The 22,662-nt window shown below is 30.8% G+C and overlaps 3 protein-coding genes across 3 annotated transcripts; 1 reads left to right on the top strand and 2 right to left on the bottom strand.

The window, feature by feature from the left end:
* The first annotated feature begins 2,823 nt into the window (after positions 1 to 2,823).
* On the top strand, positions 2,824 to 5,913 carry LOC111913433 (uncharacterized). The gene is made up of 12 exons (XM_023909134.3): positions 2,824 to 3,008; positions 3,116 to 3,202; positions 3,701 to 3,834; positions 4,054 to 4,112; positions 4,195 to 4,249; positions 4,342 to 4,392; positions 4,576 to 4,615; positions 4,690 to 4,730; positions 4,802 to 4,903; positions 5,021 to 5,068; positions 5,344 to 5,463; positions 5,595 to 5,913. Exons 1-12 carry the CDS (start codon positions 2,960 to 2,962, stop codon positions 5,661 to 5,663), a joined length of 855 nt encoding a protein of 284 aa, XP_023764902.1. The 5' UTR covers positions 2,824 to 2,959; the 3' UTR covers positions 5,664 to 5,913.
* Positions 5,914 to 6,188: 275 nt separating this feature from the next.
* LOC111913432 (spliceosome-associated protein 49) lies at positions 6,189 to 8,077 on the bottom strand. The gene is made up of 4 exons (XM_023909133.2): positions 7,377 to 8,077; positions 6,702 to 6,913; positions 6,469 to 6,598; positions 6,189 to 6,377 (listed from the first exon to the last, which is right to left on the bottom strand). The coding sequence occupies exons 1-4, from the start codon at positions 7,414 to 7,416 to the stop codon at positions 6,340 to 6,342; spliced, it is 420 nt and encodes a 139-aa protein (XP_023764901.1). The 5' UTR covers positions 7,417 to 8,077; the 3' UTR covers positions 6,189 to 6,339.
* A 141-nt stretch (positions 8,078 to 8,218) lies between these two features.
* LOC111913464 (uncharacterized) lies at positions 8,219 to 11,523 on the bottom strand. Its single transcript, XM_023909159.3, has 8 exons — positions 11,258 to 11,523; positions 10,618 to 10,729; positions 10,254 to 10,444; positions 10,083 to 10,177; positions 9,596 to 9,973; positions 9,360 to 9,468; positions 8,650 to 9,295; positions 8,219 to 8,470 (listed from the first exon to the last, which is right to left on the bottom strand). The coding sequence occupies exons 1-8, from the start codon at positions 11,390 to 11,392 to the stop codon at positions 8,346 to 8,348; spliced, it is 1,791 nt and encodes a 596-aa protein (XP_023764927.1). The 5' UTR covers positions 11,393 to 11,523; the 3' UTR covers positions 8,219 to 8,345.
* Between the last annotated feature and the right edge of the window lie 11,139 nt (positions 11,524 to 22,662).

Below are 22,662 nucleotides of genomic sequence, written 5' to 3'. Positions count from 1 at the left end.
GATAATTTCAAACAAATTTGTATAAAGTGTGAACATACTTTTATAGTTTTTTTAAATGTTAACAATTTAAACAAAAACAAAAACAATATCTGACAGTTGTGCCCCAAATCGATCCCCAATTGACATCTTCAAATTCCAAACTTGAACTAGGCAAAAATAGATTACGGTATCTTTAATAAATTTCAAACTATAAACTAATGTATCTATTCGGGGATTAAATTTCAAATTATAAACTAATGTATCTATTTGGGGATGATGTATATAAATCAACTTTGCTATTAAAATCATCTCATTCATGAATAAATGAATGGGTTGGTTGTATAAAAATATTAAAATAAGTAAAAGTTCTCCAAATGATAACGAATGTTACTCTGCCTCAAACCTCATTTTGGACTATTTTTTATTATAATATTAGTTTATAACCCGTGACCAATACGGTTATAACATTAATTAAATTTTCATATTAAAACATCAAAATTAATAATCAATTATTTTAAATAAACTGTTACTTAAAAGATATTTTTTAGTTATATAAAATTATAATCGTTGATTTAAATAAATATGGGGAGTATATCACCTTATAATCTGTATTAATTTTATTTTATTTTTAATTTAATGTTATTAATTTAATATGATTATAGTGAGAAATTTGAAATTAAATAAGAATCAATTATTAAATTAATGTAATTAGAGTGGGAAATTTAAAATTTGAAATTTAAAATGGATAATAAATATATCGACAAGTAATTAATGAAGAGTAATAATACTATCACACTTGTCAATAACATAATAAACTTATTCATTTATTAAAATATTAATTTTATATATAATTTTAAATAAAAAAAAAAGGAATATCCTTTTTCATTACAATTTAACTCATTCGGCCTATTTTTCTTATTAGTAATTGTTTTGTATAATAATTGTTTTATATAGTTTTAGAATAAAAATAAAGAATATCCTTTTTAGTTTGAAAATCAAGAAACTATAACTTCTTATCTTCTAGAAATGTACGATATAAAAAAAGTATAAAAATGTTATTCAATTTCATAATTTTTTATCTTATAAATAGACTATAATATCGACATACTTTCAAATCAGTTCTGATTCCCTATTTATAATCTTTTATATTTCGTAATTTATATTAAGTCGGACGGTATCATAGCGGGAAAGGGGAGAGGGTAACTTTCCGTCGTACTGGAACACCATCCATTGGGTGAGGGAAGCAACCCGCGGGAAAGAGGTGGGGGAAGGGGTGTCGCACTCTCTCTCTTCGTGCTATTGGGTGTTTTTTTTAATCTTTTTTAATATTTATAAAATTATATACCTATTAAAAAAAATATATCAAAATTCATGGTTTATAATTCCCTACAAAATGAGTATAATATATGTATGAAATATATTTTTTTAAAAAAATAAAAAAATAATGACGGGAGCTTCTCACCCATTCCGTAAGTTTTAGGTGAAAGAAAGGAAAGTGGGGGAAATGATGGTTTAGCCCACAAAAAATAAGGAAAACATCTCTCTCATACCCTCCACTCTTATGAATCATTCATTTCCAAATACTTTGTTTGAATTTTGATAGTTATCAAGATTATTCAAATAGCCAATACTATGAACACTCGCATTTTTTTTTCGGATCTAAATCAAGCATGTCACTTGAACATCTCAAAACCTCATAAAACATTGAAAAACAACCACTAGTCAATAATATGTATTTTGCATCTTCTAAATATGTAATTTTATATTTAATGTTATATTTGTAACTTAATTTATCATTTTTATTAAGTATGTTTGATAAATGTTACATATTTTTATGTCTATTTTTTTTTAATATTTTTGTATCTTAAATAAATAAATTAGTTGTTTTGAAAAAACAAATAGTATAATAATAAAAATTATGAATTTTATGTAAATAAAAAAATAATTTTGGTTGGGTTGTTAATGGGAATGAAAATTTAGATTTAGTGGGGTTGTATAGGCGGAAAAGTAAAAATTAGTTTTTTAATGAATATTTGGGTTGGTTGTGATTGTGAATAACAATCAATATATATATATATATATATATATATATATATATATATATATATATATATATATATATATATATATATATATATATATATATATATATATATAAGGGAAAATTGCAAAAAATACATTAAGTTTATATAAAATTTTGATTTTGAAAATGTGTTTTTTTTCTTAATTAAATCACTAAGTTTAAATATGTGTCGCAAATTTAACTAATCGACCAATTTGTATTATGTTTTTATGTTTCTTATTTGCTGACTAAGCAAAAAACGATGTGACTTATATATATGATCCTAGTTGGCAAACATTTGAGTTAAATTGAACTTATGGACATATGTACTCACTTTCCTTAATATCTTATTCTCTACTTCTCTCAATGAATCACAATTTTGTGTAATGGTTTCCCAAGATCATTCAAATGGTTCATAATCCCAAAATGACGTAAGCAAAATAAGAAATATTATCCACATTAACAACTCCTAAAGAAACCTTTTTTGCATTACTTACGCCACCATTAGATTATTGACCACTTAAACAACTTTTGGAAGTGATTGCATAAAATCATAATGCTTTAAAATAATAATAATAATAAGAGGGAAAGTAAGAACGTGAAACTCCTAAGTGGTTAATTGGTTAAATTTACAACAAAAACATAAACTTACTTAATTGAGAAAAACTAAACACAATGTAAAATTCAAAAATTTTATATAAGTTTAATTTTTTTATGCATTTTGCCATATATAATACTACCATTGTAATTTAAAATAAAATAAAATAAGGTGTATCGGCTTCTTTAAATATTTTTCTTTTCCTTCTCCCTCCCTTTTTCTACGGATAGAACTGGAACTACTGAGGTAGATTAATTGATTGTGAATCACATTACAGATTGATATATTTTTGTTACGTGAGGTTGTTGAAGATTTCGAGGATGGAGGAGTACTTACAGTACATGAAAACTTTACGCTCTCATATGAACGGTGAATCCCTCTATACATTATTGAATTGCCAAATTGTTTGGTAATTAGTATTTTGTAAGTGATGAATTGATGATGTGTTTTTATTTTGTATGATGATGTGATTGAAGACGTTGAGGATCAAGCAGCGAAGGTTTCTGCCGAAGAGCAAACACAGATCACTACTATTCAGACTCTGAAGAACGAGGTTGATATAGGTATCTGAGTTTCTACTTTCGTTTGCAAATATATTCAGAAGCGTATGTTCACGCTTTGCTGTAGTTATAATTGTAGTTTTTTGATGCCTAATTGTATAAATTTGGATCTGATCAATGTTAGTTTAACTCTAGCATCTTGTCGAGGATCGTAGTATTGTTCTATAATTGCTCATGGTGCGAGTTATTGAAATACCGAGATAGGAAAAACCCTAATACGATGTCCTTTTGCAACATTGCTTAATTAAACGAATATATGGTTTCCATTTGGTCGTATTTTTCAAATTTTGATAGCAGAGGATAAATCTCTTACCATGATTTCGTTATCATCCATCATAAACTCATTATTAGACAAGTCTAATGTGGTTATTAACTACGACATTTATTTTTTCATTCCTACCAAATTATCTCAAAACTTGTATTCTAACTCAAAATTCACATTTCTGGAAACAAAATGAGGATGACGTACATGTGTAACACTCAATTCTGTGAAACTTGCAGCTAAATCTGAAACAAAGCTACTAAAGGAGGATTCTGACCTATTGATGAAGGGAAAGGAACACATATGTTCTCAGATTTTAGAAAGACGAAATAAAATTGCTTTGTTGGAAAATGATTCGTCCACACTTTCACAGGTAGGGTTTATTTGATTCATTTCTACTGAAATAATGAATGAATATAAAACAGAAAGTGGGTATTTCTACTAAATTAGTGAAAAGTCTTGAGGTTTTTACATAAGGATGATTTCAGTTGGAGTGGAATTTCTACAATAATCCTACAACATGTCAAGTTAGTGATTAATAAGGTCTTAGTTACTGTATTTCTTATGTTTTGATTCTACAAAAAAAAAACAGACATTGGAGCTTATCCAACAGGAAAGATGCAACTTGTCAACCAAACTTGTTGAGAAGCGGTAATTATAAAGACATAATACTGAAAATGGATATAAATAATGGGCATTATGTAGTGCTGATTTGCTTTTCTTAATGTAACAGTGCATTCTATGGCATGACTGAAGAGGAGATCAACACCAATTTAAAAGAACAACAGGTTCTGTATCTTTTCTTTGCACTATGTATTTTTACTGGTGGTATAAATTATAAAACAGTCAAGTAATAAATAAACTTTCTTGAATTGCATAGGACTGGTTGGATTCATACAAGTCTAGTTCAGAGATTGGAGAGCATGGTTTGGTAATTTATGATCTATACGTGTTCCACGGTCAACTTGCAAGCAATAGCAACATACTTTACTCTTTGTCTTTCTACCTGTATAGGCAATGTACTTTATGTTAAGACTTTTCACGATAGCAACAAACTTTATTTACTATCTAGTGATGGAATTGCCCCTATTAATGTTGAATTAACATGTTACAGGTCAACACACGAATTGACCACAGGGATACTAAATCTTCAGGTATAAATTCATTTCCAAGTTGAACATCGTTGAAAGAAGACATAATAATGAAAACTTTGAAACTTATGTCACAGGAAACTATGATTTTACAACCCTAGTCACAAGTGGAAATCTGGTATGTATCCTTGGATGAAAGCTTAGTTTAATGCAAGTTAATATTTACTCTAAATACTTTTGTATGTTTAGAATGATGCATACAACAATACAATGACAAAGGTTGATGCTGCCAAAGCTAAATTTGACAAGCTAACACAAATGAGATCTGAACTTGCCTCAGAACATCACAAGGTTTACGCAAAAATCTAACCTTCTCATGTTAACAGAATTAAAAATAAATATCCTTTTGATGTGAGTTAATATTTAATCTCAAAGTGCTGGTTTGTTCACAAGTCTTTTTTTTTACAGGTGAAGGAATCATTGGAGAAACTGAAGGGTAGAGTTGAAAATTTTAAGGTTAGTTTTCATAACATACATTTTAGTTCTTTTCTGTCATCTTTGTTTACTACTTGGTCCCAATTCCACATAAATTTTAAGGTTAGTTTTCAATGCACTTTATCTCATACTCATTATAGCAATGTAGTTATTATAGCTTATTATTGGTAAAGAAATGTAAGTATGTTACTATTAGGGGTGAAATATAAAGTACATTTTACAAGTATCAAGTCATATATTACTATTATGGTTAAATACATGTAAGTATAGTATGTTGCTATTTTTGTGGGTTGCAGCCAGAACTAAGGGATATGCCTAGTGAGACCCTGGAAGAGGAGCTTCAAGCTCTTATTTCTGACAAATCTGGAGAAACTCAGTATCATGAATCTATGCAAAACCAAATCGACACTATTAAGGTAGACAACACGTGGAATTGATTTATTTATTTTTACCAAAAAACAATGTGTTCGAGTCAAAACTCAAAAGAATCAGTTTTTTGTGCAAAATGAAAGAAAAGATTGATTAAAATGATGTTTTGTTTGATCAGGGAATTTCACACATGGTTAAATGTGGTTGTGGAGAGGAGTACAAAGTAGAAGTGGATATTTGTTTGTAATAGAAACATGTCACAACTCAACAAAAGGGTCTTTAGTCTTTACACAAAGTCCATTGTATGGAGCTTGAGTAAACTCACTAATCATTGGCATACGTATGAGTGCAAAAAACTCCTTATTGCTATCATATTAGATATGAATGCAATCAACTTCTTGTTACTGTTATATGTTGTAATATAAAATAATTTAGGATGTTACACACATGTAAATATTTTTTTGGATGACTTTCCACTCGTGAAATACGTTTTTGTAGCAAAATGTTTTAATTCTACTTGTTTAAATATTGAAAATTAAACTTAAAAAGAATTGACTTATTTAAAAAAATAGGTCGAATTTACCACACTCCATGTTACTCAACAAAGAATTGCCAAGTGGTTGATCATATACATATAGATAAATGGTATGGATGGATTGATAGGTAGGATCAATGGATGGATTAGATAGATTGATTCCATGGATGAGATAGATGGGATATGTTTAGATTGATTAAACTAACTTTTTTTTTTTTGAAAAATCAAATGGACATATCAAGATCATTTTAGTTCTCCAATGGAAATCAAAACTTTATTTACATAAAAAAACCATGCATGAACACATTTCTAAATACAAGATCATATAAGCAACTTTTTAAACTGTCAAAAAGATACTATTAAGTATTAACACCTTCGTGCTCTAGACTTACACCTCCTTGTCTTTATTCAACCCCAAATCTTCATCTACATAAAAGAAAAAAAAAACGTTTAGAAACCCCAAATGAGAAGCAAAAAAATAAAAGTAGAAAGAAACCAAGTGATAAAGATACTTTACCTTGTGCATATCGTGACAGAGAGCTCATAGCAACATCTTCATGGAAGCTTGATTTAAAAGTAGAGGTATATGTGAGCATGGACATGGATTGTGCTTGCAAGTTCAAGGTGTCCTTGTCTTGTCCAGATATCTGTTCAACTTCATCTATCAATCATCATATGAATATGAAATAATAATAAAAAAATGTATGAAATTCACTCATTGAGTTTAAAGAGGAAAGTAATATATGTCACCCCAAATCTCAAGGTTTTATTGTAAAGGGTGACAAGCCCAGTGAAAAGCCTGACAGCATAATCAGCAATCTCCTCTGTTTCATATTCTGCAAACGCAAAGCCTTTTGGTTTATCAGTTTCTTTATCTCGAGGAATGTGCAAATCAACTACACGACCAGCTTGAATAAGTATATCGTATAAAACCCTATCGCTTACTCGCTCATCCAAATTACCTGTATAAAAAGTAATAATAATAAAAACATCAGTTATAACTAAATAATGACATAATTAAGGAGCTTTAACTGACCAACAATCATCTTTCAACCAAAAGTATAAAGAGTTATAGAAAAAAGGGAACCAGATCATGTCATAGAACAAGAATTCAGGAAGAAGACAAGTTTGAAAGCATACATAATAACGTTTAGCCAAGCAAATGTGATCTACCTGTAAACTTGAAAACGCAAAACTCTGATTCTCAATCAGAATTTTACATGGTAAGAAGATTTTTAAGAAAATGAATTTTGCTTAATTCCAGTCCAAAAATCAATCAACCAAAATTAATTGCAATACAAACAATTAGCACTAATAATCCCGATTGTTGGGACTGGTATTTAGAATCCCACACAAAATGCAATCAAATTACTCGACTAATGGTCGAAATGTAGCAACTGTGTTAAGGTTAGATTTGAAAGTTACCAATATAAACAGTGCAGCTATCCCTAGGATCTGATGACATGATCGACTTAAGAATTGCCGCTAGGAAACAGACGAGAAGGTGGTGAATATCAAATATCGTACGATTTACGCTTTGTTTGGAATTGCGTTTTGAAACGACTTGATTTCTTATTTATCATGTCTTAAGTTTCTAGGAAACAGACGAGAAGGTGGTGAATATCAGCTATCCCTAAGGATCTGATGACATGATCTGATGATACGATCGACTTAATTTTCTCAATTATGTAGCTCGTGTCTTCATAATCTTCTCATAAATATGTATAAAACTAAATATATTTTTCATTTAATCGCCCAATCCTAAAATTAAATGTATAAACAAATATCTGCACCAAAAAACAAACACATTATTTACACATTTGCTCAATCCCAAAAGAATTTGACGTGAGCAAATTTGCATTTTATATGCCTTTTATTTTCTTTAATGTAATGTAGTTTTATTTTTCATAATACAAGTATACTTCAGATTTTGGGTCCATTTGTCACTCACATATTCCATCCCTATATAATAACATTTTGCATACGGAAAATATGAAAATATATGAATTAATACATTTGTAACATAAGGGGCAACCGAGACTTTTTACACTTAGTTTATAGTTATACATACCGGATTTTTATTATTTGACTTTAATTGACCACCCAAAATTGAAACAAGTCCTAATAACTAAGCTTCACACATTATATATTCAGAAAACCAAACTTATTGTATAAAATTTTCGGCAACAATTTTGGGGGTCCACTCCAAACTTCCACCTATTTGTCTTTATTCGATCTCACACTTTCATGTATATATATGTGGCAAATAATGAATGCATCGGTAACTTGTATATCATGCGATTACGAAAATTCATGTAAAATTTCATAAAATCCTAGACATTGTCAAAAACATAGATAATATGCAAAATAGCATCTACATTATGAGCAACATCTTCATTTCCTTGCTGTTTTATCCAGAACCTCAATATATTTCTTTGGGATCCCATATTGCTCAACGAGATATCTAGCAAGTACATCAATCACCCCGCCTTGAACAAGAACCTCATACCCCTTCTTCCCTGGTTACAACAACAACAACAAAAAGTTAGAATGAGGAGGGCATTTTACGTCTTTTGCACAGACAAGACAAAGTCCATGTCCCTGTCCCACCTTTTGGGTGGAGGACAAAAATCTCGGTCAAGCACAGTACAACACAACCTGTTCTGTTTTGTCCTGTACTATTACAACTACAAAGTACCTGGCATTTCGGTGACGGAAGTACTACAAGCAAACTTCTTCTGCAATTCCGATGCCAACGGGTCGGCATCAATCAAAAACGATTCCATTCCGGAGAGCTTCGTCACCTTCTTGTTTCCTTGCCTTCTTTCCGTCATTATCTGCATCGCCTTCAAACCACCTTTTCTCACAACCGATTCCTTTCCTCTCGTCACTTGGTGATGCGCTTGCATTCTGTTTATAAATGTCGGTGCCAAATCCTTCTTGTGTATTTCCGAAGGGTACGTCGATCCTTTCTTAATAGCTCCCTTAAACAACGCATCGCATAAGATCGCATCCAAAACAACAATCGACTTATTTGTCGGTTTGACCAGGTTTTCCTTTTCCACGTAGGCAAACACCACTTCGCTTGCCTCAGATGCGGTGTACAGCTGGCGGGTGTCGGCCCCCACGGAGGTGAAAATCGGATTCACATGAACACTTGGTTTGTAAATCTCTATGACCTCCATTGTTGTGTTGAGATCGGTTTCATTACTGGGATGATCAACGGTTTGTTCGGTTTTCTCCACTTGTTGTTTTTCAGGTTTAAAAGAAGTGTAAACCGGATGCTTTCGGTTAATGGACAAAACCATGACTTCTTTTTTGTGTTTATCTTCTTTTGATGATATCTGCAAGTCAACAAAAGTCAACATGAGATGAGGAAAACATAATCTTGAAAGTCATTCGGCTTACCAATCCTTCAGTAGACTTGGATTGTAACCATTTTGATAACTTTTTGTGTGAAGATTTCTTTATATCCAACACGATTCCCGATGGCCTACAAGGTAAGACATGATTCGCCCTGCAACAGAAATAAAAAGTGTCATAAACCATTCAGACATGAAACTATAATATATTACATAAACATATATATATATATATATATATATATATATATATATATATATATATATATATCAGATACTTACCATAATGTACTTCCGGCAATAGGAAGATCTTTATCCTTCATGGTAGTGTAAAAAGCTTGCAAAAGGCATTTGTCCAAAAGTGCATCTACGTCCTCAACTGAAAGGGTATTTTGGTCTTCTGCTGCAGTGCCCTTATCACTTTCAACATTTTCTGTTACCTTTAGATTATCAAGATCAGTGATTACTTGTTGGGAGATATTTGTGTTTGAAGATGAATCATCCAGGCCATCAATGATGGCATTGGCCACCTCTAATTCTTGGTTGTCTGCATTATTTTCATGATCGCTTATGGCATCAGTAGTTGAAAGAGAAGGATCCCCAAACACTACATCTTCCAGAAACCCAGCATTGGGCACATATCGACCTTCAGCTGATTCCCTAAGGACATATATGGAATTTCAGTTTATCAGTAAGTTCAATGAGTCGATTTGGACTACATTTATAATAAAAAAAAAGGATGAAAGTCAATTGCTTTTCTTGTATTTACCAAAGAGCATCTCGGTAGTGATGACTAATCTTTAAAGCCTTTCCACGAAGACCAGCCTTTAAAGCCTCAGAGCTGCTCATGTAGGTAGACCCAACCTATAAAAAAGAAAAAGAAAAATTACATATTTGAATATTTCTAGAAAGTTCCGGAAGAAATAGTGTAGAAACTGACTGCAATTGGAGCTGGATTCCCAGGAACTTTAACTGCCCATGGCTGCCCGGCTAAAAACTCAGGGAGACCCTCTGAATCTATACTGATGCCCGGAAACATCAAATCTGCCCCTCCAATCACATATCTTGAAACCTCTCCCCCTTTCAGAATGAAAGAGGGTAGAAGATGAGGAACTTTCCATAATGCATACACTGCATTTCCAGATCAATAATGTTAGAAAAGGCGCACCATATATTCCAAATAGGTCACTAAACTTAGGGTTATTTGTGTCATTTGGTAACTAGGAGTTTGAATATCCTCTCACCAAGTGCATAAAAATGATAGTCTATTGACCTAATTCAAAGAATTTGTTGTAGTTGAATACCTGTTGGAAATATGGTTGTGCCTCTGCTATCAACATCAAAGAAAATTGGCAATCCACCTTCTAAACTGTAAATAAGGACACGGTTTGGGTGCTTTGAGACTGTTATCTCTACCTACAAGAAAACCATAACATATTTATATGCATCCATTAAGTTTTGTGTCCATTTCCATTCCAATCATAGTCATAATCAAGTGGTAAAATCATCAGTTTAAACACACATTCGAACACGTTCATATTCTTAAATGCAGGATGATCAAAACCAACATCACCAATGTGTTTGTGCTAACATTCTCATCTCAAATGTTTTATATTTTCCAAATTGAAGCAAATGTCGCTTCTAAAAGATCAAATTACCTTGAATTAGTAACATTTTGCTTCATGGTTGGCTATAATTAGGGCAACCCACTATTCACTAAGTAAAAGATGAATTGATTTACTACATACATTAGAACCAACAATAATATTATCAGAGTAAGGGAATCCAGATTAAAAAATTGGACCTACACCATTCACCAAAATAGCATGTTACAAAGACGAACTCGTAACCAATCAATTAGAAGAAGAAGCAAAAGGAACCCCGTGTTGATTACTGTATCATAGAAATCGATTCAACAAAAATACGAAACGAAAGGAGATAAACCTTAGGGGGGATTAAAGTGTCGAGGTCGGAATCGGAAGCAGCCGGGAAGCGTTCTTTGATGGTTCGCTTCAACTTCTTACGATCTGCACCCGATAATCGCTGCTGCGCTTTTGCCTCCACTGATTTCTTGAACATTTCTTTAAATCAAAACAACTCTCGTTGATGATTGTATCTTTGGCTCACTGCGGGTATGCCGAGCTTACAAAGGAAGAACGCAGGGCAGGAAAAAGGCGAAGCTTGTAGAATCGCTCTACCGCTTTGGAGGCGCTTTTCTTAATTTCCCCAGGTTATCTATCCCTTGTCATTATAAGTCCCTAGGTTTTTTTTTTTTTTACAAATTGATACCTAATGTTTTAAGACTAAAGGGAGTGGTGTCCAATGTTTTAAAAATTGGTTCGAAGCGGCCGGTCAAACCGATTGAATCAGGCTCCGGGGAAAAACGGTTCAAGTATCATCAGGTTTATGTCAATTTTTAGACCGAATAGAATTAGATGGTTTGACTAAAACCGGGTTGAACCATGGTCATAAAACCGGTAAAAAATATTTTAACCAATATATTTGACTTAGATTTTACTTGGTCCGATAACACAAACTCATTTCAACACATATTGAATAGCGATAAGCCATTAGGTTATCTCGTTTAAGCATCATATACACCGATTTTCTTCCCATTCAAGCCTTTAGACATCTCATTTTTACCATATCTCTCCTACATATTTGCAATTTTGCATGGTTTATCATGTCACACTTTTTTAATTCTATTTAACCATTTTAATTTAGATAAAAACTAAAAATTTCATTATTTAAAAATTAAATTACAAAACATTAGATTATAAACTAACAAACATAATAAGAAAAATAAGAAAGATAAACCTTACATGATATATTTTTTTCTTGATTTCAGCTTACCGCCTAAGCCAATTTACGCTACTCATTGGTGAAATTATTCATGTAATGATGTAATGGAATGTGGGTGGTGAAAAAATAGGTCTACATATTTAGGGGTGAGCATGGTGCGGTTTGATGTGGTTTTTGGTCAAAACCGAACGCAAACCAAAAATGTGGTTTTTTCCAACTATAAAATCGAACGGTGCGGTTTTTTAGATGTGCAGTTTTTTTGGTTTTTTATGCGGTTCGTTTTTCATGCGGTTACAATTCAGTTGTTAATCGCATAAATTATGTTGCATTTTCTTTTTTATAATTCAACCACATGTTATGAAAACTATATAGAACAACTGGTTCAACAAGTTAAAACAGAAACCGGTCAAACCATTGGTTTGACTAGGTGGAAAAATCATTAGATTGTTCAACCGGCCAAACCCAAAGGATTCCGAAAAAACCCACACGGTTTACAGGAAAAACCAAAACAATTAATCCCATTAACTGTTTTTTGTAAAATAAAAACATTTAATTTGAACTAACAACCATTTGCTTGCGGATGAGTCCAAGTTTGTACCTACTATAACTTTGTCATTGTTCAAGCACATATATGATCGGCACATTTCCTCCGTCATTTTATACTAGATGTAGATAAATGACTTTTTTAGCAAATAGTTTCTTGCATGAAAATAATTATTACATTTTATTATTAGTTATCATGTAATAAAAAATTACTATTTTTAAGTAAAATATTTATGTTTATACCTTATATTTATATTATTTGTTTATATTATAGATGTAAATTAATTAATATTGGTGTTTAGTTTAAGAAATTTAAATAAATTTATATACATGAACCTAATATTTTAAAATTTTCGTTTTGCTCCAAATTGAAATTCTTAATTACTTTTACTAATTCAAGTCTTCAAACTTTTGACAATTATTAATGAATTATTTATGCATAACTGATATGTACAAAAAAGACTTTGTAACTTATAATTCTTAAAATTCAAAATACGACTAATATGTTTTATAATATAGTATAAGATAAGTGTCCCTCCATCATCTACTTTTGGTGTGTTCGACACGCAACATTTAGGAGCTACTGACTTATAGCTTTTAAGAAAACGCTACTAAAAAAGAAAAAACATTGTTTGGTGACAGGAGCGTTTCGCTTTTAGCCTAAACAAAACGCTCCAAAATCAAACGCTACCCGCTATCAATTACCCACTATCCGCTACCCGTTAGCAACTAGTTTTGTCGAACACGCCTTTTGTGTTGTTCACCAATGTAGCTTTGGCTCACTGCGGGTATGCCGAGCTTACAAAGGAAGAACGCAGGGCAGGAAAAAGGTGAAGCTTGTAGAATCGCTCTACCGCTTTGGAGGTGCTTTTCTTAATTTCCCCAGGTCATCTATCCATTCTCATTATAAGTCCCTAGGTTCTTATTTTTTACAAATTGATACCTAATGTTATAATACTAAGGCTGCATTTGGTTGGCAGGAAATGAATGAGATTCGAAGGAAAATGATTCAAATTCCCTCGAATTCATGTGTTTGGCTGGACTTAGAGGGGGAAAAAGATTCCTAAATGAAATAAACTTTCCACCATATGGACGAAAGTGAATTCCTTCCAAAGTTGGATGGAAAACATTCATTCCCATCAAGAAAAGTGACAGATTACAAAAATACCCCTTGTACTTATCAGAAAACCCACCACTACCACCTCCACTACCATCACCAACCACCACCGCCGCCATCACCGCCCCACCATCGCTACCACAATCATCGGCACCACCACCACTACCATTGTCGCCGCCACCGATCACCTACCGCCACCACCACCGTTGCCGCCACCACCCTACCACCGCCAACACTACTACCACCATCCATGGCCAACGCTACCGACCACCGCCACCAGCCACCACTACCGCTACCATCACTCACCACCACCACTACCAATATCTTCACCACCACCTTCACCATCACTACCAACATTGCCACCACCATCATCGCCACCACTAACACTACCAACGTCACGGCCACCGCACTCACCACCACTACCATCACCCACCACCACCACCACCGACATCGCAACTACAACCACTCACGACTACTACCAACGCTGCCACCACCACCTTCGTATCACCACTGCCATCAGCCGTCACTGGCATCACAAACACTATCACCGTCCTCGTCATCGCCACTGCTACCATCATCACCACTATCATCGTCACCACAATCAACGCCACGACCACCATCAACCGTCGCCGCCACCATCACCGTCATCCACCACCATCACCGCCACCCACTAGTATTGCCTCCACCATCACTGTCACCGCCACCACCCCCACCACCACTGCTACCACCGCTGAAATTTTATTGTTTTTATACTTTATCTAGTGTATCTTTAAATATAAGTTAGAAAACAAGGTAAAATTAAGCAAACCATGTAAAAAGGGTAATTCTGTCGTTTTATATGAATTCCAATTCCATTACTGCGAATAAAACAGAATTTGGAATTAATTCAAATTCCATTTCCTGCCAACAAAACAGCATATGAAATTGGATTCAAATTCCCGACAAATTCATTTTCCAATTCTAATTCAAATTCCTTCAGCAACTTTATGCGAACCAAACATCACCTAAGGGAGTGGTGCCCAATGTTTTAAAAACCGGTTCGAAGCGGCCGGTCAAACCGATTGAATCAGGCTCTGGGAAAAACGGTTCAAGTATCATCAGTTTATGTCAATTTTTAGACCGAATAGAACCAGATGGCTTGACCAAAACCGGGTTGAACCATGGTCATAAAACTGGTAAAAAATGTTTTAACTGATGTATTTGACTTGAATTTTACTTAGTCCGATAATACAAACTCATTTCAATACATATTGAATAGCGATAAGCCATTAGGTTATCTCGTTTAACCATCATATACGTAGATCTTCTTCCCATTCGAGCATTTAGACACCTCATTTTTACCATATCTCTCCTACTTATTTGCAATTTTACATGGTTTATCATGTCACACTTTTTTTAATTCTATTTAGCAATTTTAATGTAGATAAAAACTAAAAATTTCACTATTTTAAAATTACATTACAAAATATTAGATTATAAACTAACAAACATAATAAGAAAAATAACAAAGATAAACCTTGCATTATATTTTTTCTTGATTTCAGCTTACTGCCTAAGCCAATTTAAGCTACTTGGTAAAGTTATTCATGTAATGGAATGTGTGTGGTTAAAAAATAGGTCGGCATATTTAGGGGTGAGCATGGTACGGTTTTTGACCAAAAAGGACCCACAAACCGCAAATGTGGTTTTTTTTCCAACCATAAAATCGAATGGTGTGGTTTTTTATGCAGTTACGATTCAGTTATTAACAACATAAATTATGTTGCATTTTTTCCATTGGTTTGGCTAGGTGGAAAAATCATTAGATTTTTTAACCGGTTTCGAAAAAACCCACATGGTTTACAGAAAAAATCAGAACAATTAATCCCATTAACTGTTGCTTGTAAAATAAAAACATTTTAAACTTTGAACTAACGAATTAGCCATTTGCTTGCCGATGAGTCTGAGAACGCAACTACTATAGTTTTGTCATTGTTCAAGCACATATATGATCGACACATTTCCTCTATCATTTTATACTATATGTCTATACGCGCAAAGCAGCGTCGATAAATAGTTTTTTTAGCGAATAATTTCTTATGTGGAAATAATTATTACATTTTATTATTAGTTATTATTTAATAAAAAGTTACCATTTTTAAGTAAAATATTTATATTTATACCTTATGTTTATATTATTTGTTTATACTATAGATGTAAATTAATTAATATTGGTATCTAGTTTAAAGAATATAAATAAATTTATATACATGAACTTAATATTTAAAAAATTTCATTTTGCTCCAAATTGAAATTCTTAATTACTTTCATTAATTCAAACTTTTGATAAATATTAATGAATTATTTATATATAATTGATTTGTAAAAAATAACTTTGTAACTTATACTAATATATTTTATATTTATAATATAAGTATAAGATAAGTGTCTTTTCATCATGAACTTTATGTTGTTTACCATGTGGGAAAGAAAACAATACATATACGATTTTAAACCAAAATATAGTTTTAAACAATTCCTTAAGAAAAACACTACTCTCATATTTTATTAAATCTATTTTCTTATATATATATATATATATATATATATATATATATATATATATATATATATATATATATATAAAAGAAAAACCGCATTGAAATTTTCGGTTTTTGCGAAAATAAAAACCGTACCGTCTGTTTTTCTTTCGGTTTTTAGTTTATACAGTTTTTTTGCTTGCGGTTTGGGTTTTTCTCACCCATAGGTATATTAGTGTCGCGGTAGAGTGATAAAAAGATTTGAATTGTTTTTAGTTGGTGTCTTTTAGTTGTTTGGAGAGTACGATGAAGATATTTTTATAATAGTATGATTGAATAAAACATACAAGATAAATTGGTTGATATGTTAAAAATGTGTCTATGATTGTAATTATAAAGGGAACTTAATTAAATTTAAAACAATGGATAAAAAAATAAATTGAGCATTGGGATGCGAAGTGTTGAGTTTTCTATTGGGATTTTTAGCCCATGATGAAAGCCCACTTTTATATATATATATATATATATATATATATATATATATATATATATATATATATGTTGCATTGCCTAATTTCAACAACACACAATATTTTTCAGCCACCAAGAGAGTTAGAGATAGTAAGAAGCAAAAGAGGGTTTTTTTTTCTCAATTCCCTTAATTGAAGATAGACCTGCAGTGTTTGGTAATTTTCTGGAGATCCAACGGTCCGTTTTCTCTCATTTTTGGATAGCAGCTTCCCAACATCGAGGCCTTCAGATCCAACGGTTGAATTGTGGAGATCAACTCCAGAGACCCGGGAATCGTCGCTTCTGTTTGCTGCTGGAAATCAGGAACGTTTTTTAGTGATATTCTTCTTTGTCTTTGCTTATTTGATTCCATGTGCTTGATGTGATTTAGTTCCAAGTGTATGATGATTACTAGAAGAATTCACGCGCGTTGCGCAACGTATATTAAAAATATATTTTTAAAATGTTGAAAAATACATGTTTAAAATGGTTATATTATTGACATTAACTTTGACATAATATTTTGAACAATATTATTCATTGACATCAATCCACATTCCTCAATAATAAAATTAAATATAATTATCTATTTAATATTATTTTTAACAATTTTTATGATTGATTAATATAAATTTTTACTTATGCGATTATTTTCAAATTTCAATAATGATGTTAATTTAAAATACAATTTATTTGTTGTTAACGTTATGTAATTTATAAATTGATGTTATTATCATTTAAAGTTATTGTTCTCTAGTTTTAAACCACTTATTATTATTAATAAGTTAAAGAAGACTTTTAAGAAATTCTTAATATTACTATTAAAATGTAAAACATACACTAAATAATAAACTGATAAGATAGACAATTTTCATTTTAAAAGAGATTTGCATAGATAATATGACATATCCATGATTTTTATAATTTGATTTTATTATTTATAATTATGGTTCATTAGTTTTAAAACCACTTGTTATTATTAATAAACGAAAGAAAACTTTTAAAAGAAACTATTTATTATAATTAAAATGTTAAACATATACTAAAATATAAAGTCATAAGATAGACAATTTATATTTTAAAGAGACTTACATGGATATTATGTAAAATATTGCATATCCATGATTTTGTTATTAATTATTACTTTGAAGCAACACAAACATACAAACGTATATATAATATTTAATTAAATATTATCTATATCACTTTTAATAACATATAATCGATAATATGAATCTAATCTAATTTACATTAAAGTTTCAACCACAACATACAATGATTGTTTTAAAGGAATAATTAAACCAAGAAAAATATTAAAAAAAAAAAGAATTAGTATATAACAAACTTACAAATTAAAAATTTTAACATAATAACATGGCTCGAAAAATGGTCCAAAGCCCTCAAACCAACACAAAACGTTTAAACTTGTTTTCTTTGTGAATTTTGTATGTGATTTGTATTTATGTGTCTACTCAAAGAGAATGACATTTTTATATTAGACTATCCATTAATTGCTAATTAAACATATTATATAAGTTATAAAACCTTTCATGATATTTGATTAATTACTTTGAATGTGAAAATGTGTGGGGGTTTCAAATGCATGAGGTGCTTGGAAATTTGTATGGGGGTTTCAAATGCATAAGGTGATAGGAAAAATGTCTCATTTATAAATATAGTATGATATAGATTATAAAAATATATTTAGGAAATATTTTAGTTAAAATGAGAATACAATTTAGTTTTTGCATTTAGCACTACAATTTATCACTTTTAACTATTCACAAAATATTCTTTGGGTTTTTAAGTGAAATTGAAATTTATATTTAAGTTGACACTGTAATATTATTTTTAAATTAACAATTTAAGTGTTTTGTTCAAACTGTTCAAAAGTTGTAGCTTTAAACTGATAATGGTTTACATATAACAACATATTAAATCTAATAAATTAAGTATAATATGTTGACATAACTTTATAAGTAGAAGTAAAGATATTATTTTAATATTAAAATTTAGTTTATTTATGATTACACTTTATGTTTGATATTTATTTAACCTTATTAACAAACTTATAATCATTATTAGAAATACACTACAATTTATCATTTTTAACTATTTACAAACTATTATCTGGGTTATTTAAGTTGACTTATAATGTTATATTTAAACTAACAATTTAAGTATTTTATACAAAAATTTTCAAAAGTTGTAGCTTTAAAATGATAAATGTTTACATACAACATTATATTAAAACTAATATGTTAAAAGTTAAAAATATAACATTATAAGTAGAAGTAAATATATTCTTTTAATATTGAAATTTATTTTATATATGATTATATTTTAGATTTGATATTTATTTGACCTTATTAACCAACTTATAATCATTGTTAGAAAGAAATTGAAAAGTCATGAGAGTTTCAAATGAATGTGGCGAAAGAAAAAATGTTTCTTTTATAAGTATAGTTGATGAATTCTCGCGCGTTGCGCAGTGTGCAATTATATTGTTTAAAATCTTGATTTTTATAACGGGTATTTAGTTGTTAGAAGTTACTATGATCAAGTTAATAAAATTAATCAACGTCCGGATTAAAACGCAAGACCTTTAATCTATAAGAAAAACCTCTACTACGTGGGTTAGTCTCACATTGACATTTAATTAAATATACATTTCAGTTTAGGTTTTATATTTAAAAATATACATAATTTTTAACTATTAGAAAAATAGTCTTATGATATTTTGATTTATCGTTGTGATTTAATATCATTTTTATTTTACCCAATAAGTTATATGTATATAATAGGTTGAAAAAATGAAGAGTTGGTTTGAACTTAGACTAATAATTGATTTTAATGTATTAAATAAATCAAATTAAGGAGGTTAAAGTGAATGATTTAATTAAGTTAAAAAAAACAAGTATGTTTGGTTAATTACTTGAAAGATCAAGAGTTTGCGTAAGTTTTAAATGAATATTTTGAATTAATATGACATTTATTATAAAATAAAAACCAAGATTAGTGAATAACTAAAAAACTATACATTTTAACAATCTTGGCATTGATATTTCTTATTAGGTGTTTGCTTTATAGTTTCAACATTTATTATCATTTCTATTATTAATTATTAAGAATTTTTTGTAGGTTTAAGTTGTGGAGGTAGCTTGTTCGAGCTATGTGTTTCTTCATAAAAGTCCAATTATTATTTTATTGCAATTAATGTGTTTGACTCATTACTCTGTTAATGTTGATTTAAAAAAATCACTTCATTGATCATTTTCAAGAATATGAAACATGTGAATGGATAACAACAATAGAATTAAAAACCAAGAGATACAACTTGTACAACAAACCTACAACAATTAACAACGGTAAAGGGTAAAGTTTCTGGCATCATCTTTAAAAACATCAATGCATTATCTCATTAAAAAGTACAAATTTCCTCATAAAGCGATAAATTCATCAGCTCATTAAAGTGAATTTCTACATCTCATTATGAATTTAACATAAAAACTTGCATATTGTTCAAAATGTGAGGTAGTCTTCAACTTAAATATTCATAAAATCTCAGAGTGTTTATAAATAAGTTCAACAAATTATGCATATTATATTTCAAGTGGAGTTAGAATCATAAAACTTGAAGTTAAATCCTCACCCTTGATTGCTCCATTTACCAATTTAATTTTATTTCCAATAATATAAACATATAAGAAGTGGATGGTGTAGAGTCTTGTCTTTCAAAAAATATTTGGTCATATCTGTTTGCTCAATAAAATATTGCATGTGTCAATTTTTAAAATAGATGTTAGAAAGTTCCCAAACGTAAGAGCTACTTTTATTCACGATTAAAAACATAATATGTGAACAAACCAACAAAAAAAAACAATTGTTTTGATTAAAAACACAAAATGCATACCTTGCTTATTATAGATTATTGAACTTCAATATTATATTGACAACATAAGACTTTCATTTATACAAAAACAGAGAACAAATGATTACTAATTAGACAAAAGAAGTATTTTGTTTTCGTTTAGGATATTTGTTTCTATAGAAGTAAATATTTATAGGCTAACTACATTTGGAAGTTTCAAATGAATGAGATTCATTACTTTGAAGGTGAAAGGGTGCAGAGGTTTCAAATGAATAAGGTGCTGGCAAATTTTTATGGGGATTTCAAATGCATGAGATTCAAGGAAAAATTCTAGCTTTATAAGTATGTATGATTGTATGCCTCTAGTACATCTAGAGAAGAATTTGTATTGCTCTAATATTGGTGATAGTGGATTTAAAGCGACTCTAGTAGTCTCGTGGTTTTACTCTCCTTTCTTGAGAGGTTTCCACGCTAAAATTCTGGTGTCTTTATTGGTTGATTACTTATTGTTTTAGGTTGATTATATTGATTATATAACTTGCATTGGGGCTGATTTGTTGCAAGTGAAAATATCCCATTTGTTTGCATTGTTTGCATCCTAAAAGGTTCATTCAAGACGAGAATAGCTTAGTTAAACGAAGTATTATTCCGCATTGTTATTTATCGTTGTGGCTACATTTTTCCCATGATGAAAAAATAAATTGAGCATTGGGATGCCAAGGGCGGCATAAATTTTTGGCATGTCAAGGACTAGAGGCGGTGTTTATTGTGTTAACTCAACAACATTGAAACCCTTTTTGAGTCACTCCATATGACCTAATTAAAAGAAATAAATTGAGGATAGAGAAATGGCATTGGGATGCCAAGGGTGGCGTAAATTTCCGGCATGTCGAGGACCAGAGAGAGTGTTTATTATGTTACCTCAACCATATTGAAACCTTTGTCGAGCCACTCCAAACGACCTAATTATTATGACATTATACCCAAAAAATATCTTTTCTATAATTTTTCCATCACCGAGTTCTAGAACCAAGTATGTTATATTATGCCTTACTGGTTTCAATATATTTATTATAAGGGTTTTTATGAATTTCTTTTGTTGTTGTATGTTTTTGATTCCATATTACACAAACATATATTTATTTGGTTGTTTGTTAACTTGGTGTCTAGCTAATAAATATCGTCCTTCCATTTTTGTGCTACATTATTGTCATAAGTAGTCGTATATTTTGGACAATTATCTTAATAAATTAATCATAAAGGTTGTATTTTAAGATAAGTGATACTTAAAATGCTTTAAAATTGATAAATACAGTTAAAATCACAATTGGTAAGAAAAAAAAGAAAATTGGGACAAAAATGAAGTTGATAGGATCAAAACAAGATTTTCTCTAAAAGACGGACTTATCATCGCAATATTTCAAGACCGTGGAGCGATTAAGCATTAGAATTTAAGAACAATCGAGAAAAATTACACTTTGTGATGTAACAACTACCTCTCCGCGACACTACTTCCTTAATTCTATAAGTGCTCCGGATGTACGCTCAACGTACACGAGGCTGGGCAGAATCCATCATTGGGGTGGCTGATTGGGTACGTGGGGTGTACCCTCGTAAAGTCCAAAACTTCAATAAGTGCTTAATGACTTAAGCACTTAAGCCTAAACTTCATATCTATGGTCCAAATGCACCCTAGAGTCATAAGTCTCAAACTTTATGACTTTAAATGTCCAAAAAGTCCTTAATACATGGTCTTGACCCATTAAGACCTTCTACAAGAAGCGTGGAACCAAACTAGCCAAAGGGACCTCATTTTTATGCCTTAGAACCCTTCTTATGGTCTAAAAGGACAACCCAAAACGTCCAAAACCAAACATGCATAACAATGGGACTTTTGGGACAAGAAGAACATCATAAAGCTACTAAAATGAGATCCAAGCAAACAAGGCATAAAGGCAGCAACTTTTTACTTTCTGGGGCTTCCCAA

Source organism: Lactuca sativa, chromosome 1 (genome assembly GCF_002870075.4).
Source record: "Lactuca sativa cultivar Salinas chromosome 1, Lsat_Salinas_v11, whole genome shotgun sequence".
Classification (NCBI taxonomy): domain Eukaryota; kingdom Viridiplantae; phylum Streptophyta; class Magnoliopsida; order Asterales; family Asteraceae; genus Lactuca; species Lactuca sativa.
This window is presented reverse-complemented; position numbering and strand designations above follow the sequence as displayed.

Bases quoted from the DNA above. Each gene is read 5' to 3' on its own strand.
- LOC111913433 (XM_023909134.3), top strand. From the start codon at position 2,960: ATGGAGGAGTACTTACAGTACATGAAAACTTTACGCTCTCATATGAAC. The intron at 4,904-5,020 runs GTTTACGCAAAA...TTTTTTTTACAG, and splicing joins TTGCCTCAGAACATCACAAG to GTGAAGGAATCATTGGAGAA. The intron at 5,069-5,343 runs GTTAGTTTTCAT...TGTGGGTTGCAG, and splicing joins GTAGAGTTGAAAATTTTAAG to CCAGAACTAAGGGATATGCC.
- LOC111913432 (XM_023909133.2), bottom strand. From the start codon at position 7,416: ATGTCATCAGATCCTAGGGATAGCTGCACTGTTTATATTG. The intron at 6,914-7,376 runs GTAACTTTCAAA...CTTTTTATACAG, and splicing joins TAGCTGCACTGTTTATATTG to GTAATTTGGATGAGCGAGTA. The intron at 6,378-6,468 runs GTAAAGTATCTT...TCTTTTATGTAG, and splicing joins TCTGTCACGATATGCACAAG to ATGAAGATTTGGGGTTGAAT.
- LOC111913464 (XM_023909159.3), bottom strand. From the start codon at position 11,392: ATGTTCAAGAAATCAGTGGAGGCAAAAGCGCAGCAGCGATTATCGGGT. The intron at 9,469-9,595 runs GTAAGTATCTGA...TTTCTGTTGCAG, and splicing joins ATTGCCGGAAGTACATTATG to GGCGAATCATGTCTTACCTT. The intron at 8,471-8,649 runs GTACTTTGTAGT...TGTTGTAACCAG, and splicing joins TTCCGTCACCGAAATGCCAG to GGAAGAAGGGGTATGAGGTT.